General features: G+C 35.7%; 12 protein-coding genes across 12 annotated transcripts; 5 read left to right on the top strand and 7 right to left on the bottom strand.

The window, feature by feature from the left end:
• NEPG_02053 (uncharacterized protein) lies at positions 1 to 711 on the bottom strand (the record flags this gene model as incomplete). The annotated part of the gene is made up of 1 exon (XM_013204426.1): positions 1 to 711. The coding sequence occupies one exon, from the start codon at positions 709 to 711 to the stop codon at positions 16 to 18; it is 696 nt and encodes a 231-aa protein (XP_013059880.1). The 3' UTR covers positions 1 to 15.
• Positions 712 to 743: 32 nt separating this feature from the next.
• On the top strand, positions 744 to 1700 carry NEPG_02052 (uncharacterized protein; the record flags this gene model as incomplete). Its single annotated transcript, XM_013204425.1, has 1 exon — positions 744 to 1700. One exon carries the CDS (start codon positions 744 to 746, stop codon positions 1698 to 1700), a length of 957 nt encoding a protein of 318 aa, XP_013059879.1.
• A 49-nt stretch (positions 1701 to 1749) lies between these two features.
• On the top strand, positions 1750 to 2934 carry NEPG_02051 (uncharacterized protein; the record flags this gene model as incomplete). Its single annotated transcript, XM_013204424.1, has 1 exon — positions 1750 to 2934. One exon carries the CDS (start codon positions 1750 to 1752, stop codon positions 2932 to 2934), a length of 1185 nt encoding a protein of 394 aa, XP_013059878.1.
• An 11-nt stretch (positions 2935 to 2945) lies between these two features.
• NEPG_02050 (uncharacterized protein) lies at positions 2946 to 3464 on the top strand (the record flags this gene model as incomplete). The annotated part of the gene is made up of 1 exon (XM_013204423.1): positions 2946 to 3464. One exon carries the CDS (start codon positions 2946 to 2948, stop codon positions 3462 to 3464), a length of 519 nt encoding a protein of 172 aa, XP_013059877.1.
• Positions 3465 to 3674: 210 nt separating this feature from the next.
• Positions 3675 to 5834, bottom strand: NEPG_02049 (uncharacterized protein; the record flags this gene model as incomplete). Its single annotated transcript, XM_013204422.1, has 1 exon — positions 3675 to 5834. One exon carries the CDS (start codon positions 5832 to 5834, stop codon positions 3750 to 3752), a length of 2085 nt encoding a protein of 694 aa, XP_013059876.1. The 3' UTR covers positions 3675 to 3749.
• Positions 5835 to 6655: 821 nt separating this feature from the next.
• Positions 6656 to 8189, top strand: NEPG_02048 (uncharacterized protein; the record flags this gene model as incomplete). Its single annotated transcript, XM_013204421.1, has 1 exon — positions 6656 to 8189. The coding sequence occupies one exon, from the start codon at positions 6656 to 6658 to the stop codon at positions 7985 to 7987; it is 1332 nt and encodes a 443-aa protein (XP_013059875.1). The 3' UTR covers positions 7988 to 8189.
• A 349-nt stretch (positions 8190 to 8538) lies between these two features.
• On the bottom strand, positions 8539 to 9808 carry NEPG_02047 (uncharacterized protein; the record flags this gene model as incomplete). Its single annotated transcript, XM_013204420.1, has 1 exon — positions 8539 to 9808. The coding sequence occupies one exon, from the start codon at positions 9806 to 9808 to the stop codon at positions 8549 to 8551; it is 1260 nt and encodes a 419-aa protein (XP_013059874.1). The 3' UTR covers positions 8539 to 8548.
• Positions 9809 to 9872: 64 nt separating this feature from the next.
• NEPG_02046 (uncharacterized protein) lies at positions 9873 to 10793 on the bottom strand (the record flags this gene model as incomplete). The annotated part of the gene is made up of 1 exon (XM_013204419.1): positions 9873 to 10793. The coding sequence occupies one exon, from the start codon at positions 10791 to 10793 to the stop codon at positions 9969 to 9971; it is 825 nt and encodes a 274-aa protein (XP_013059873.1). The 3' UTR covers positions 9873 to 9968.
• A 29-nt stretch (positions 10794 to 10822) lies between these two features.
• NEPG_02045 (uncharacterized protein) lies at positions 10823 to 11474 on the top strand (the record flags this gene model as incomplete). The annotated part of the gene is made up of 1 exon (XM_013204418.1): positions 10823 to 11474. One exon carries the CDS (start codon positions 10823 to 10825, stop codon positions 11411 to 11413), a length of 591 nt encoding a protein of 196 aa, XP_013059872.1. The 3' UTR covers positions 11414 to 11474.
• A 424-nt stretch (positions 11475 to 11898) lies between these two features.
• Positions 11899 to 12369, bottom strand: NEPG_02044 (uncharacterized protein; the record flags this gene model as incomplete). The annotated part of the gene is made up of 1 exon (XM_013204417.1): positions 11899 to 12369. Exon 1 carries the CDS (start codon positions 12283 to 12285, stop codon positions 11899 to 11901), a length of 387 nt encoding a protein of 128 aa, XP_013059871.1. The 5' UTR covers positions 12286 to 12369.
• A 529-nt stretch (positions 12370 to 12898) lies between these two features.
• Positions 12899 to 14414, bottom strand: NEPG_02043 (uncharacterized protein; the record flags this gene model as incomplete). Its single annotated transcript, XM_013204416.1, has 1 exon — positions 12899 to 14414. The coding sequence occupies one exon, from the start codon at positions 14412 to 14414 to the stop codon at positions 12966 to 12968; it is 1449 nt and encodes a 482-aa protein (XP_013059870.1). The 3' UTR covers positions 12899 to 12965.
• A 489-nt stretch (positions 14415 to 14903) lies between these two features.
• Positions 14904 to 15818, bottom strand: NEPG_02042 (uncharacterized protein; the record flags this gene model as incomplete). The annotated part of the gene is made up of 1 exon (XM_013204415.1): positions 14904 to 15818. One exon carries the CDS (start codon positions 15816 to 15818, stop codon positions 14904 to 14906), a length of 915 nt encoding a protein of 304 aa, XP_013059869.1.
• Positions 15819 to 15888: the final 70 nt, after the last annotated feature.

Below are 15888 nucleotides of genomic sequence, written 5' to 3'. Positions count from 1 at the left end.
TCAGGTTATGTTGGGTTATTTATTAATATTACTGTAGATAGAATGATTATTTACGAATTCTTTTGAATTTTGTTGGTTAACATGAGAAGTGCTCAGGTTTAACTCCGGCTTATATTTATCGTGTGCGTGTGATTGGTGTGTGCTTGTTGTATACTCTACATACCTCTCTCTGATATGTATGGGTAGACAGGATAAGTCTGCTGTACAATTATGATCCCATGGGTTATGCCCTGTGATGTGCACTTGTATGAGCGTATAGAATAGAATTTCTTCTTTGTCTTTATTCTTTGACTTTCTTATGTTTAGCAGATACTCATTGAATATAAAATTGTACGGATCTTCTGTTATACTTGCAATTTTAAATAGATCTATTGAGTACGCGTATACACCATTATACACAAAAATATCTGTGTATACTTCCTTTATAAGATCTTTGTATAAAGACTCTGCATGAGAATATGAAAGAAGTACAGAAAGTCTGGCAAGGATTAAGAGACATCTTTTGAATAATTCTTGTTTCTTGGATTTATGTGCTAGATTCATAAGTGCAGTTGTGCATTTATACGCTGCAGTATACCTTCTGTCATTTGAAAGTACTTGTATGTCTCTCCATAAGATATCCATGGTCTTTTTGTCTGTGGTATAATTATGCTGTAGAGTATTCTCTGGGGACAGCTTTAATGATTCTAGTTTTGCGATTTGTAAAGCCATAAAAATATTTCTTATTCTTTCCTTTATAGTCCATGAGATGTCTAATCGTTGCTAGGGATAGAACAGAACTGAGTAACCATGAAAATAGTCTGAAAAATAAAATAGGAAGGGTGTGCCCAGTTGATGTGGTAGATGTAGCATATTTATATGAAACCCAGGAGAAATGGGATTTATTCCGGTATACTGTTGTTTTAACATTTTTAGGGGATGGAACTGTGCTGAAAACTCTTTCCGTGTGCACCGGGAAGAAGAATGGGTTTGAAAGAGCAGAGTATATGGACTTTGATATATCCTGGCCAATGCATAGTAGCGGCAGTACACCTAATGACTCAGATTTATTACTAGATAATGGGAGGAGTACTCCAATTATATTCTCATTTGATTATGGGACGAAGGGAAGACTGTGCAATATAAAAAAAGAAATCCAGGAAGAAGGAGAGGCACTTTTAGATAAACTGTTAAATGCAATAAGCCAGAATAACCAGGAGAAGGCATTTGAATTATATATAAATCAAACAATTAAGAGAAACAGACTATTTATTAACCAGAGTGTATATTTCTTAAATGACATATACGTATACACAAAGGGAAAAGGACTTTTAGGAAGTATTTCAATTTCAATTAATGAGAAGCCAGTTTACAGATGTATTAGATGTGATGGTGTGGTTATCAGTACACCAACAGGATCAAGTGGGTATAATTCATCTGCAGGTGGTCCAGTTATACACGGAAGTGTGGATGATGCCATTATTATTACATTTGTATGTCCAGCAGATAAGAAAGTTCCCCCTATTGTTGTATCTGCTAGTTGTAAGATACGCGTGAAGAATGGTATTCAGAATGATCTATTATTTGGGGTAGTAGATGGATGTCTCTCCGTCTCTGATTATGAACTAACAATTGAAGGCAAAAAAGAAGGGGCAGTTTATTTTGCTGATGTAACTACAGACAGAATACACTCTGATTTCATGGAGGCAATCCAGGAGTAAAAATACCCCGAGATTCGCCAAATAAATTCAGTTTGCGATAGGGAGTAATATGAATGAAAAGCAAGTTAGCAATGAGCTTATTAAAAAGACAGTTAGAGAATTATTAAATATTGTAAGCCAGGCAGATTCCATCCCAAGAGATGGATCTAATATCCAGAAGTTCTTTATAGAGCACAGAAAAAAAATCATCAGTCTGGGAAAGTTAGTAGCAGTTCTTTCTGGAATACACCCAAAGTCCGTAGAAGCAGATAAGTTTGGGAAGTTGTTAGTGTTTAATTATATATGCAGTAATGTAGTAAGTATCCAATTCCTGCACCAAATACTACTAGAAGATACATTACAAGCGCATACACTTAAAACACAAATTACAAATTTTGTAAGAGAACTAACAGAATACGCGGAGAAAGACAAAAAAGACTTCCTGGCATGTATGCAGCAAGAGAGATTAGTCTTAAACCAACTGAAATCCTCTGAAAAAGCAGCAAAAGAGAATCCAGAATGGCTTAAAGAAATAGAATTATTAGAGAAAAGAATAAATAATATTTCAATACTTATAAAGGATAAGAAACCAAAACCAGAACTACCACAGGAATCAGTTAAAACCAAGAAATCTAAACAAAATACTGAATTTCTGGAGATTCTTGATACGCTCACTCACTTTACTTGTTTTTGTGGGTTTAAGAAAAGAAAAAGGCCTTCTAAATACGATATTCTACGGGAAATAACGATCAGTATGCTAGAAACAGAAAAAATCAGTTATATTTCTGTTATGCCCTTTTTATGCACGGACCATCAGAAATTAAATATTGAAATGTGCTCACCACAAGCAATGGATATAAATTTAATTAAGTGTGCAAAGCAGTATATACAGTATATACTTAAAACATTCATAAAGTACATACATAATGATGAAGCAATAAGAATTATTAAAGAAATCATTAAAGAGTATAAAGAGACTAAAATATATAACAGAATAAAACTAGCAAATGCATTTTTAATGATATCCCCAGCACGGCAAGAATCCATCCATAAAGCCATGAACTCTCTTACTGTGAGTGTATTCTACATAAACGTAATTAGGGTTATTTACTTATTAATACACGACTTTGCATATAATAGGATATGTGAGTATAAGGATATATCCGGGTGGACTTACATAAAATATTCCTTAGGGAGAATAAAGAGTACCATAAGTTACTCATACACAAGTACAGCAAGTCACCTAATAATGTAAATCACTTACCAATGAAGATACCAACAAAGAAGATGCACCGGATGACTGAATTATCCCTGGAGTTCATGAACATACACGATTTAAAGAGGAGTAAGGTATTTAATAATAAGTTTTATCTTGTTAGGACAATCTCTGATGGAATATTCAGTAAATCAGGCGTACTCTCTGATTATTTTGAGAAGTACCATGGCTTACGTATATCTATACTTCAATCCTTACTTATAATTCTTACAAAGAGGATCACTCAGGCAGTAAAGCATAAAATACATAAAAATGCAAATAACCCGAATATGTCTAATATTGAGTCAAAGTATCTTACATCTATAATAAGAAGAAGGATACTCAGTACACTGCACATATTCACGATTAGGTTCTTAAAGACAAACAGCATAAAACCACGTAGTTTTATATATACAATACCACCGTATGAATTTGACAGGCGGGGTCTCCCATTGCATTATAATGAGCTGTGCATGTTCTTTTTATTGGCAATGCCTGTGTTTGCATACTCTGCGGATGTCATAAAGTAATCCATCTAATAAACCATCAGCTTACAGCTTCTTATAGGGAGTATTATAAATTAAGTAGGGATACCGTTATGTTTAATATATGAAAATTATGATTGTGTAAATTTTTATATTAACGGATTTTACTGTTAAACCTGAAAATAAACTGTTTTTATTTTCGAATATTTTATGGAATAACGGTATTTTTATGATAAAAATAAGAATACGTGCAGTCCCTGAATGAAATTTATTTATTATCATAGCAGTTAAAACCTGGCAGTTTTTATACCGCATGGACAGGTTGTGTGATTAAACAGTGTTGTATAGCTTCTGAATCTGTTTGTTATACAGTGATACGATCTTCTTCCTTACTTTCTTGCCAGAGGGTGTGAGAAGGCCATTATCAATTGTAAAGAGAGACTCAGTGAAGATGAACTTTCTTGGTATTTCTATCTTGATGATTTCTTCGGCTTGTACCAGTCTCTGGCCTTCTTTTTGGATTGCTTGCGTTATGGCGTCTTCTACCTCTGGGGAAGTCTTTGTGACTATGCATATACCAATTACATAATCGCATGAACTGTCTCCTACAATTGTGATGTCTTCTAGTCCTTTGATTTTGGCTGCAAGAAGTAGATTTTCAATCTTTTCTGGGATAATGTACTCTCCTTGTGATAATTTGAAGATCTCCTTGCTCCTGCCAATTATTCTTAGATTTCCATCTGGGGTTATTTCTCCTATATCCCCTGTTTTAATCCACTTCTTCCCATCGGTGTTGTAAATGGCACTGTCTGGTCCATCTGCAGTAGGTCCGTGTGGGTGGTAAAAGCAGTCTCTGGTTAGTTTCTTCTGGTTGTAATACCCATAGAAAACAGAATGGCCTTGCATGAGTATTTCTCCTTGGTTCTTTGATGCAAATGCATTGGTTTCTGGACGAGATACTAGCTTGATCTTATTACACGGGAATGGAATGCCAATAACACCCTTCTCATTTGTGAATATATCAGTTGTAATGTTTCCTGCAGCTGTCTCTGTCTGGCCATATCCCTCAAACATAGGACAGTTGAAGATTGCTTCAAAGAAGTACGCAGTCTGTGGAAGAAGAGGGGCTGATCCAGATAGCATGCATATGATGCTATTTCCGAAAGTTTGCCTAATTGCTTTAAATACTGTTCTTCCAAACAGTTCTCTAAGTATCCTGTTCTTGCATAGCATGCAAATAAGCAGAGAGTACTTAAAGATAAAGTTTGCAATTCTTCCCTTCTCTTTGGCTTTCATCTCAATTGCAGTCTTGACTGAGTTAAACACTCTTGGTACACCTACAAAATAATGCGGGCGTGCAATACTAAAGTCCTTCTGTAGCTGTTTTGGGTTTCCTCTGTAGTATACAATCTCACACTTGCTCAGAAGTAGAGCGGACTCTACTATCCGTTCAAAGACATGTGCAAGTGGAAGGAATGAAAGGTATCTCCTGCCTGGTTTAATGTCAAAGAATACGCCCCGCTTTGACAGAAGAATAAATGACCCCACTACAGACAGGAAATTTCTATGCATAAGCATTGCCCCTTTAGGAGCGCCCGTAGTCCCACTTGTATAGCAAATAGTAGCAACTGTTTCTGGCGCTGGGGCAGTGAATCTCTTCTTGGCTTCTTTATGCTTTGCCTGGTCTCTTTCTGCCTTTTTAAACCTTGTTGGCGATGCCTTCTCACTTTCATCTGCATCTGATACTTTCTCGCCTACTTGACTTACCTTTTTACACTTGCCTACAATATCCCAGAAATAGTACATTTCTACTCCTAACTTACTCAGTGTGTCATGTGCACTATCTGATATCTTGGGATCCATAAGTACAAATATCTTTGGAAGTGCGACATCTGATGCTGACTCGCTCTGTAAACTGCTCGCTATCTTCTCCGCATTCTTCTCTGAAATGAATATCATGTTCATTTTGGTTTCATTTATTATGTGCTTTATAGCACTCCACCCAAAAGATGCATATATTGGACAGTTCATTCCGCTATAGAAATATGTTGCATGCTCTGTAATAATCCACTCTGGCCTGTTCTCTGAACATATCCCAACAATTGGCATAGATCCGCTTGCTGTGTCTGAGTGAGAAAGAATAAATAATGCAACTTCTTCTGAATACATAAATGTCTCTTTGTACGTTATGTACTCTATCTTGTCTTTTTCATTTATTCTCCCAAGGAAATTCAAGTCTCCATGGCTCTTTGCAGTGTCCTGAAGTGCTTGGTGCAGTGTTTTGCAATCTTCTGCACTTTCTATTAATTGCCCTTTGTTTTCGTTTATTGCATAAGAATGGGTATACACCACAGATTCCTCTTCTATTTCAGTAGTCTCTGACTCCTTTATCATCCTATAATGCATTATAGACATAAAGCACAGAAATAAAAATAATTAATATTTTGATTCTACTTACAATTGGAAATTCTTCAAAATCTTAATATAGCTGTAATTAACGTATTTTTATGCAATTACACAGATAATACATTAAAATTGTCACTGCTGTATAATTAAGCTTGCTTTTGTGCCATATACTATAATAAGAATGTGCTTATACCATATTTCATTAAGTAATTATTATCTAACTGTATGTAATTGTACTATTATATCTTATAGTATACTGCCGTATACTTCATGTAGTAATTAAACCTCTTTTGTGCAATTTGGAATATAGCTAGTTGTACTGTATAATATACTGTCCACATCCAATATATACTCATTCTACAGTAAACCAGTGAATAACCTAAAATTACGTTGTATTTTACTGTTTTATATAGATATCCATTCATAAATTACTACATATTCACTGTTTTGGGTTATTTTGAGCTATTTCTGGGCGTATGTTGTATATTTAGTTAGTCATGCAGTTAAATAAATAAGACTAAATTCTGTTTTATCTTCTGATAATTCGCTGGTCTGGATCGAATTGTTTGCAGGGGTATAAAAATAAAAATTATTTATGGTTTACAGATCTTCTAAAAATAAAAATGTGATACCTGGCAGTTACAGATAAAAATACAATTTATAGCATAAATAACAGTCATTCATGAATTGTGTGCATAGTAAAAATTAAATAACTGGTTTGTGGCCATCTCTAACCGATGGATTGGTTCTGCTGCACTTTACAGAAACTTGTTTCATAACGCACTAATCATACAGCAGGACAGATTAAAAACCCTCCAGCAGAAAACTGTATGAACAAGAACAACAGAGTAGTGGTGGGAGTCAGAATAAAACCACCTGCTTCAGCAGATGCACCGTGTCCACATGCAGACAAAGTATTCTCTGATCATACGAATCAGCAAATATATACTGAGTTCATTCGAAAGCACACGGATAAAATATCCTTTTCAACGATCTTTACATATGGAAGAACGGGAAGTGGTAAAACATACACAATGTTTGGAAGTAAAAATGCACCGGGAATTGCTGAGTTAATTCTTGAGGACAGGCTGAACTCGCATGGCGTGCTGTCTGTCAGATGCATTGAAATATACAATGAAGTTGCAACTGACTTGTTCACTGGTACGCCAATACGAATTGTTCAAGAGAGTAACACAACGCAAGTAATAAGCAAAACACAAGTAACGGTTAAAACAAGAGAGGACATTACAAGTCTTTTGAAAACCATTATGAAGAAAAGGAAGACATCAGAAACAGAGCATAACCAAGCCAGCAGTAGAAGTCACACGGTCATTGAGGTGAATTCTATTAATCTGGCGATAAATTTAGTTGACTTGGCAGGGAATGAGAAAATGGCCGAGGATTTAGACAGAAGAAAAGAAGGATTAATGATAAACAAGAGTCTGCTCACTCTAGGCAAAGTAATAGACCAGCTGCATACAGACACTCACCACGTATCATACAGAGAGTCAAAGCTAACTCGGCTGTTGCAGAATACGCTCAGCTATGGAACTATTATATGCATATGCACAGTAATGGATCTGTCTGACCATCTTACAATAAAATTCGCCGAGAGGCTTAAAAGAATCAAAACATCTGAGAGGCCTGTTATTAAATCAAAGGACGAGATTATTAATGATCTTAACCAAAAGATAGCGTATTTAACAGAACAGTTGCAGAGCATAAAAACAAAGAGCCATCTGGTGGAATGTGCTGCTGCTATAAACAGCCCGGCTGTAGTACACACAGGAACTGTTATTGAAGAGTGCACTAACCCTACAGAACCACAATCAGAACTCGCTACACTAACTCCTACAACAGCAGAAGAAGTAATTGAGGGCGTGGTAAAACCAGAAAATGGTGCCCAATCTGCAAATCTTTATGAAATGATTTATAAATACCTAAAGGTGGGCGCAGAGAAAGAAATGACAAATACGCTGACTCCTCAGGAGATGGATGCAGTCCACGTTCAAGTAACAAAACAAAAAAAGGGACTGTTGGATGGAACACCCTTTCGCAGTATTTTCAAAATGTCTCGAATTGAAATGCGATCTAGCCGCAGCCGTAGTAAGTCTTCAAAGAAGTCAAGCGGTTTCTCTGGTAATATACATAGTCCAAATTAATCTAAAAAATTATTCTTGATTATTTTATTTTCTAGTACTCTGTTTATATATTCTTTAGTAATATGCATAAATATACAACAAAAGTTGCAATAGATTTCAAATACATCTGTAATAACTTGAAGTAGCTAGGATTCTACTGTACACTCACCAATCAAAAATGCTTATCTATACAACTGCACTGGGTACCTTCTTAATTAGCAGATTTATTAATAAATTTAGGAATTTCTATATTTAAGGAAATATTTAAACTCTTGCAGAATGAATATAAATAAAAGTACATCTAATTCAGACTTACCTTCAGAATAAATATTTCTCTTTATGCACTTTATAATACCTTTATTACTGGAATTTTGGGTTAATTTGTGTTATACACTTCTGATGCCTTTCTTAGTGTTTGGATTAGCACAGCTGTATCCACTGGGTTTAATTAAATATTTTAAATTTCTTGGTTTTATTTCAATAGGCTTCACTTATTTTTCTTGGTGTGAAGGGATTTTTTATGTACAATTGTAATTATAGCAGAAAATAAATATCATATAAAATAGATTTATTCTGGGACAGTTATAGTTTTTTGGTGGTGGTTCTCTTCACAAACACATCAGGAGCTAAGATAGAATAGTCTCCATCACTCATAGTCTCATTTGCAATACCACAGGATTCTATAAATTCCTTTGTTCCTTTAATCTCTCTGCTGCTAAATATGCTGTCGTGCATGTCTTTGTTCTCTACAATATGGTCTTCTGTATCCTCTGTCTTATTTATTGATAGATTACCTATATCTTCTGATAAATTAGACAAATCGTTGTTCTCCTCATCTATCTTACTGATCATATCCACAGACACTTTTTTAATGCTAATTGGGGTGCCCGCAGAAGCTCCCTGCCTTTTCTTTATAATAGGTGTTTTCTTTGGGGTCCACTCTTTTTTCAGGCCTTCTTCTACCTCTTTCTTATGCATCTCCAGCCTCTGTCCAATTCTTTCAAGTGAATATCCTGGCTTTAGAGGGGGTTTCACATGGCCAGATGGGCATATTGTGCTTGCAAAGGATCTGATAGGCCCGCGAACAACTACATTTGCACCAGATGGCTTAAGCATAACCACGCTAGGCTTGGGGGATAGCTCCACAGTAGACAGCACACTTGCAGGCATTTTTTCTTCAGTGGTTACCACTTCTTCTTTCTTCTGAGGTGCCTGCTTGCTCTTCTCTGGAGCACTGCTGGTCAGCTCTGCCAAAGCCTTTCTATCCATTTCTGATATCATGGAAACCCCTTCTTTTGCACGTGCTCGAATCTCTGGGTTAATATCCTCCACTAAAAGCTCTAGAACTTCCACTAGCTCCTTCATTCTTTCTTTTTCTATCCCGCGTATTGCCATTTCAAGAAGCCCCTGCCTGACTGTTTTGCTGTTGCTGGTTATGTTTAAACGTATGTGCTTCGCTATACTCTTCAGTGCACACTTCTGTGCAATTGTCCCAGCAGTGGACACGGCCCGCATAAATATCACCTTATTTGTCTTTGCAAGAGCACTTAGTAAAGAAGGAAATATATGTGGTAGATGGTCCTTTAACTCATCACCCAATATCTCAGAAAGATTGCTCATTGCTTTACACCCACTCCCACTTAACTTACTCCGGTTGCTCTGTATACCTATCCCTATTAATGGTATTATTGATATTGCAGCCCTTGCTTCTCCCTCGGTTTTTACTTCGCCTACTCTCTCCAATACAACATCTATCTTGTTCCAGTTGTTCTCAGACTCTTTCTCTCTTTGTAAGGCAATTCCTCTTTTTACAGTCTCTTCTATGCTCAGTAGAGTCTTCATGCAATTAAAAAAATATTTCCAAGTAAACGATTTACTACAAAACTTTTATTAAATACATCTAAGGCCGCGTCCCAACAGTAAAATTAAACCAGCATGTGTGTGGGTATGGTTATTTCCTCCTAATTTCCCACTCTATACCCATCAACACAAGAACTATATCTTACTGCTTTGTAATCTTTTGGAGTAACTTAGGTGAATACTTTCGAATATTGAATTTTGTAAATATCTTTGAAGAGAGGCCTACATCGCATAGAATTGCATTCCCCGTGAACTCTGCTGGGTCACGAACGGGCACACCGAAAAATATCACTTCTTTATTTGGTGTTTCAATATTTTTATAATCACCCAAGAAAATAACTCTTTCTGCATTTTTTGTCATTTCTTCTTTAGCATCGGTGTCTGCTATTATTACAATTGTTTGATCCTTTCTTTTATTTGAGACTACTCCTCCATTTGACTCATAGTAGAATAGTTCTCTGGTCAGTCGCTGCGTTCGAACCGATGGAATAATTGTCACATCTGTTCCGTACAGCATGGAAAGCCTTCCCAATACAACTGCTATTTCTGAGAATATGCCGGCGCCGGTGTATACAACAAACTTCTTATCCATAAATTTGAAAATGTTCACAAACAAGTGCAGGACACCTCTTGCACCAGAGTAAATAACTTCACCTCTGGATGGACCATAAAGAGTGTCGGATAAGTCGATCACTTTATTATATAAATCCATTGATATATGAGTAGCAGTGACTGTTTTCTTCACCTCTTCTTTTTGCTTTGGCTTTTGCTGTGCTTGTCTTATTATCTCACTATCTTCGTCTGCTAGTATTTCCACCTCATCTATTTCGGATAGCTCAATTTCTTTCAAATGACCAGATACTTCCACAACCATTTTGTTCAGTTCTGGTGTGATCTGCTGCAGCCTTCCTATATGCGTTGCCTTGTTTGTTTTTATTATAAGGCATGCTCCTATATATTCTTCCATGGAGTATAAAAAAATTAGTCAATTAAAATATGGATAATAATAGATTACCACAGGAGGCACTGGAAAGAGTAACACAAAGGACAGATGAATTAATGGAAAGATATAACAAGTATGTAGACTCTCTTAAAGACTCATACCACACAGCGGAGAAGGAAAGAAAAGAGTTCTTGTCATCTGGCATTGAATTTACAAAGCTTATAGAGAATGAAGAGACAGAAAAAAGAACTCTAGAAGTGCACGAATCATATAAAAAGCTATTAGATGACAGAACAGCTCTCTCCAAGGCATTCTTAGCCGAAATAAATTCAGTTCTTTCTTTAGTCGACCAAGAGCTGCTTTTGCTTGAGTCGCCATATGAGCCAAAGTTTGGAATTCAGACACAGAATCCGAGAATATTCAAGACCAATAAAAATAATCCAAAAAGAATAAAAAGTGGCGATGACAAAGAGGCATTCCCAAGCGATGGCAAGTACTGCATATGCAATGGCCCTGCATACGGCGACATGATAGCATGCGATGCATTTCACATGGAAATTCCATGGTTTCATATGGAGTGCATGGGACTATTCAGTGCGCCCAGAGGAAATTGGCTTTGCCCAAAGTGCCAGCCACCCGAATAATTCAGTCATAGAAATGTACATAAACTTACATTATAGTTTTGTGAAGATATTATATAGAATAAATGCTCTAATACTGATTCGTTCCATTGGATCAAACACTCTTCCTCGTACTAGAATTAGCGTTATTTGCTAAAAACCAGAACTTATGCTGTAACTGTGTTGGTACAATTAAATTACTTATTAAATCATTTACTAATAAGTTTTTGTTAATTTTGGTAGTCTTGTAGGTTTTAATTAAGCTTTTATCGTTTATTTAGCTGCATTATCAAATTATAGTACTTCGCCATTGTTTCTAGGGTCTAGTTAGTTTAGCATTAATATACATAGATTAGATATTGGACTGGATTGGTTTCTGTCATATGATAAGCCATGCTTAATGCAAGAGTCTCTCATCCAACTTATACCAAGCCGCATAGAGCTGTTATATAGAAAATTAAAGCTATATAAGGCGAGAATAATAAAAAATTTGAATAAGTTCATTTATTCTATCTGGCGATTAATTCCTGTTTGTATGGGCATATTATAAGCATTAGCTGTGTGATATAGAGTGTATAGTAATCCATACATGCCAAACACATCGTTATGCCATCATTTGATTTTTTGATTTCTTTTGTATCCTTGATTTTATTTACTATACTTGTAACTTGGTTTGCCAATCCGTTTTTAGTTAGACATTGCAACAAATGTATTTTTTCCTGTTTAGACATGTTTTCTTCTATTAGCTCACCTATGTAATGTGAATTATTATATATATTTTTCATCTGTCTATACGCTATTATAAATTTAATAAGTGCAGAGTCTGCACGCTTAACTGACAGATATACAAGTATATCTGAAATAGGTTTTAGCTTCTTTATGGATTTATCTAGCATTTCATCAGTCTTCAATGACTCCCGATCTAGAATAGAAGTTATATCAGGTCTTCCGTCAATATATGTCTCAAGAATAAAACCTGCAATATAATTTACCTGACGTACTCACGAGGAGTAACACCACCGCCGCCCTGCCGCGTAGCCAAGAGAGAGAAGAGAGTGAAAGAGAAAAGCTCTTTATTGTCTTTAGGAAGCGACCCAAGCCTGCGCGTACATGGAGTCCCGGGCGCAGTTGTGTTAGGCCTGGTGCTGAAGTTAGGCCTGGCGCTGAAGTTAAGCCGTCGATGCTTCCCTGAGTCTCCCCCTTAAATTGGGGGAAGAGCTCCAGTTAAATAGTCAGAAGTTGATATACTGATTCATAGACCCCGCCAAAGCAAAGGCTGGATCATCGCACGAGCTGGTGCGTAAACAGATCGCCCTCGGGGGCTCACGTTTGAGTGGTGGTGTCACCACAGAAACTATATAGAAGCCTTTAAATTTCAATAAAGACCATATTTCAAGTTATGAAAAATAGAAGTTTTCATACATAAAAAGAAGAAATAGCTTCTTGGTATAAATAACTAGACTTAAAAGAGATCTTTATGTTTAAAATAATTCTTTTGTATTTTATTTATGACAGTATATATATCCATGTAATTATTAATACATGCATGATATATTTTATAGGGAATAATCTTACATCAAATTAGTGTTGCAAGAGTACTGCCATAGTATGCGTCTATAAATGCACTTGCTCCTCCTTCTAGGGATGCTTCTTCTGAGAATTTAAACTGAATCTGTATCTTGTTTAATTCTTCTATTTCCAAACTACCTAGTATCATTAAAATGTACTTAATTACTTGGTCTTCGAATTCCTTTGTGTTACAACCGGATCCAGTTAATCCAAATATGTATGTGTTCTGGTTTTTGTTGTTTCTTCTGTGTTTACATATAATGCCTGCTAAAAGCCCCGCACATATTCTGTACTTTCTGTCAACTGTATTCTCAATGGTGTTATTAGTCAAGTTAATTATTTGATCTAAAGTAGACTTTTCTACAAAAGTTTCGCTAAATAACTTTGTTATGTTTTCAGCCACTTGCTCTGGTGATAGCTCACTATTCTTTATTTTAAAGTCTCTTATCATAATTAACTCTACTTCACTATTGCCTAGCATCTCCTGTACTTTCTTGGTAAAGAATAGGTTTATGTACTTTTCAAAGTATAATCCTCCTACCATCTTTTCTAAGAGATAAACTCCTTTCTCTTTCTCTGCCTGCTCATCTAACTCCTTATCAATGTCATCCATAAGATCGTGAACCCCCTTAAAATCAAATCCTCCACACTCTGTGTTCAGAATTACACGCACATTTTCAGGTGTGCCGTTTGTTATAATTTGCATATTCTCTAAATATGAGCAATTGACACCGGTTCCTAAAACAAACCCACCAATTGCATCTTCATATGTTGAACATGCCCAGGCGCCTAGCGCAGTTGTATCATTCACAATTACATTGAACTTGACATGCTCTGCAGTCAGCTTGTTTAACTCGTCTAGTGGTATCTCAGATATGCTCTCGTCCGTGGTGACTCTTTTCCAATTGAACTTTTTTGTAAACCGTGTTACTTTTATTTTATCCCCATGTCTCTCAAGCGGATATGAAAAAGTAAGTGCTCCATGCATTGGTTTGTTATGCACACCGCCAATTTTCTCTCTCCTCTCTGCAACAAATGCATTTATTTTCTCTGCCATAAATTCATAGATGGTTCTCTCACCTATATCCTCTTTTGTTTTTGGTATTATGTGTTTAACTGTATCCTTTGTTACTTTGTATAGTTTTCTGCTGTTTGCATCCTTTTTGTATATATCCAGCTTTAGACTAGTGCCACCTAAGTCTGCACACAGAATTTCTGCACCATTACTGTCCTCACATGAATTAATAGCAGTCACTCCAGTTGGCTGCATAATAAATTGCGACTGCATAAGAGAAGACTTTGTATCTCTTACGCTCTCTTCAAGATGTTCCATTAGATCTGTCGCTAAGTTCTTTAGTATTTCTATTTTATCTTCTTTTGTTGATGCACTGCAGCTGCATATGCCCCCCATTATTACCCCATAAATTATTGCTATTAATTTACTCCTGAACTTCATTGTTGAATAACCAAAAAAACTTCATTTTATACTTTTCTAATTATACTCATTCATTACATTGAATAATTAATAAACATTGAGGTTAAATAGTATCTCCTTTATTTAAGCAAAACATTATAAAAATGAAGAGTTTTTAATTAAAATTAAAAGGGTACTTAAGAATATTTATGTTTATGGCCAAGTTCCAAATATATATTATATTATGCTGGTGGCTATAAAAAAATATTCTTAATTTACTAGCCCAAATAGAATACTATTTGTACCTATAGTACAATTAACTAAACATTAGAGTACTAGAAGTAATTATAATAATTTACTAGGAGAATATGTGAAAATGCATGAATTATGAATTGTATACAGAAAATACTATTAAGTGCTCCTTTATTTCAAACAGATGCAGAATATCACTATTAGCCAAGTAAAAACAACATACAGAATGAAATGAGTAATAATATAACAAATAGAACACTTCTAAATTTTTAGGTTAGACTAGTTCCATATTTGCTCTTGGCACATTTCTTTAAGCATATTTCTGTTTTCTTTAAATTCACTAAAAATACACTCTTCTGTTTCTTCCGCTTGGCTGTACATATAAAGAGGTGTTAGGTGTAAAACAGTCCTTTCAACCTCATTTTCTTTTATGTATTGTATTAGATCGTCTTTTATCTTATAGAATATAGAAAGAACTCGTTCTGAGTGTGCTTGTAAAAACTGTTTAAGAACCCAGTGGCTCTGCACTCTTTTTTCTTTTATAGCTGAAATTACTGCCTCCTCTGCAGTAGACATGTCTTCCCTCTCAAAGTACTCAAGAAGTGTACTGTCTGCAGGTAAATACTGCATACACTTCATTAGTGAGCAGAAATGAAGAATGTACCTTGGTGAAATGTTTCCCTCAAGCACTGCTATATTTAAAAGTGCCAATGAAAGAGTTTTTTCCTGGGCGGTAAATGCACTTCCTGTGCACATGTGCTCTAACTTTCTCAACAGGTCCATTATCTCATGTGGCTTTACCTCATTATACTTTCTTCTCAGAAGAGCACTAAGTTTTTGTGCTGATTTTAAATCAATTGTTGTAAATCTGAGAATGTCCTTACTCCACATGCTGTAAGGCGTATTTGGTGTTGAAAAGTCTGTATACACCATGCTATTAATTTTCTGTGGCTCTACTCTGTCTATCTGCGTGGCCCGAAATAAAAGAATATCATATATGGTGTGCATAATACTTGGGTTGTTCTTAGCTATCTCTTCTAGCCTTTCTGAATCTATTGCTCCTAAAAGGTCTGCTAGCTCTGCATGTGAAATAAATGGCGCTTGGCTCACTACTTCTATTATCATTTCGTCTGTGCACTTGGAAGTAAGCTGAGACCTTTTCTGCTGGCCGCTTTCTCCGTATTCGGTAGTCATATAAAAAAATAATTCCGATTGGTTTCTTTATCTCTTTCTATCTTATTGGATATATAAACATTTAAGAAAA

This window comes from Nematocida parisii (assembly GCF_000250985.1).
Source record: "Nematocida parisii ERTm1 unplaced genomic scaffold supercont1.5, whole genome shotgun sequence".
NCBI lineage: Eukaryota > Fungi > Microsporidia > Nematocida > Nematocida parisii.
This window is presented reverse-complemented; position numbering and strand designations above follow the sequence as displayed.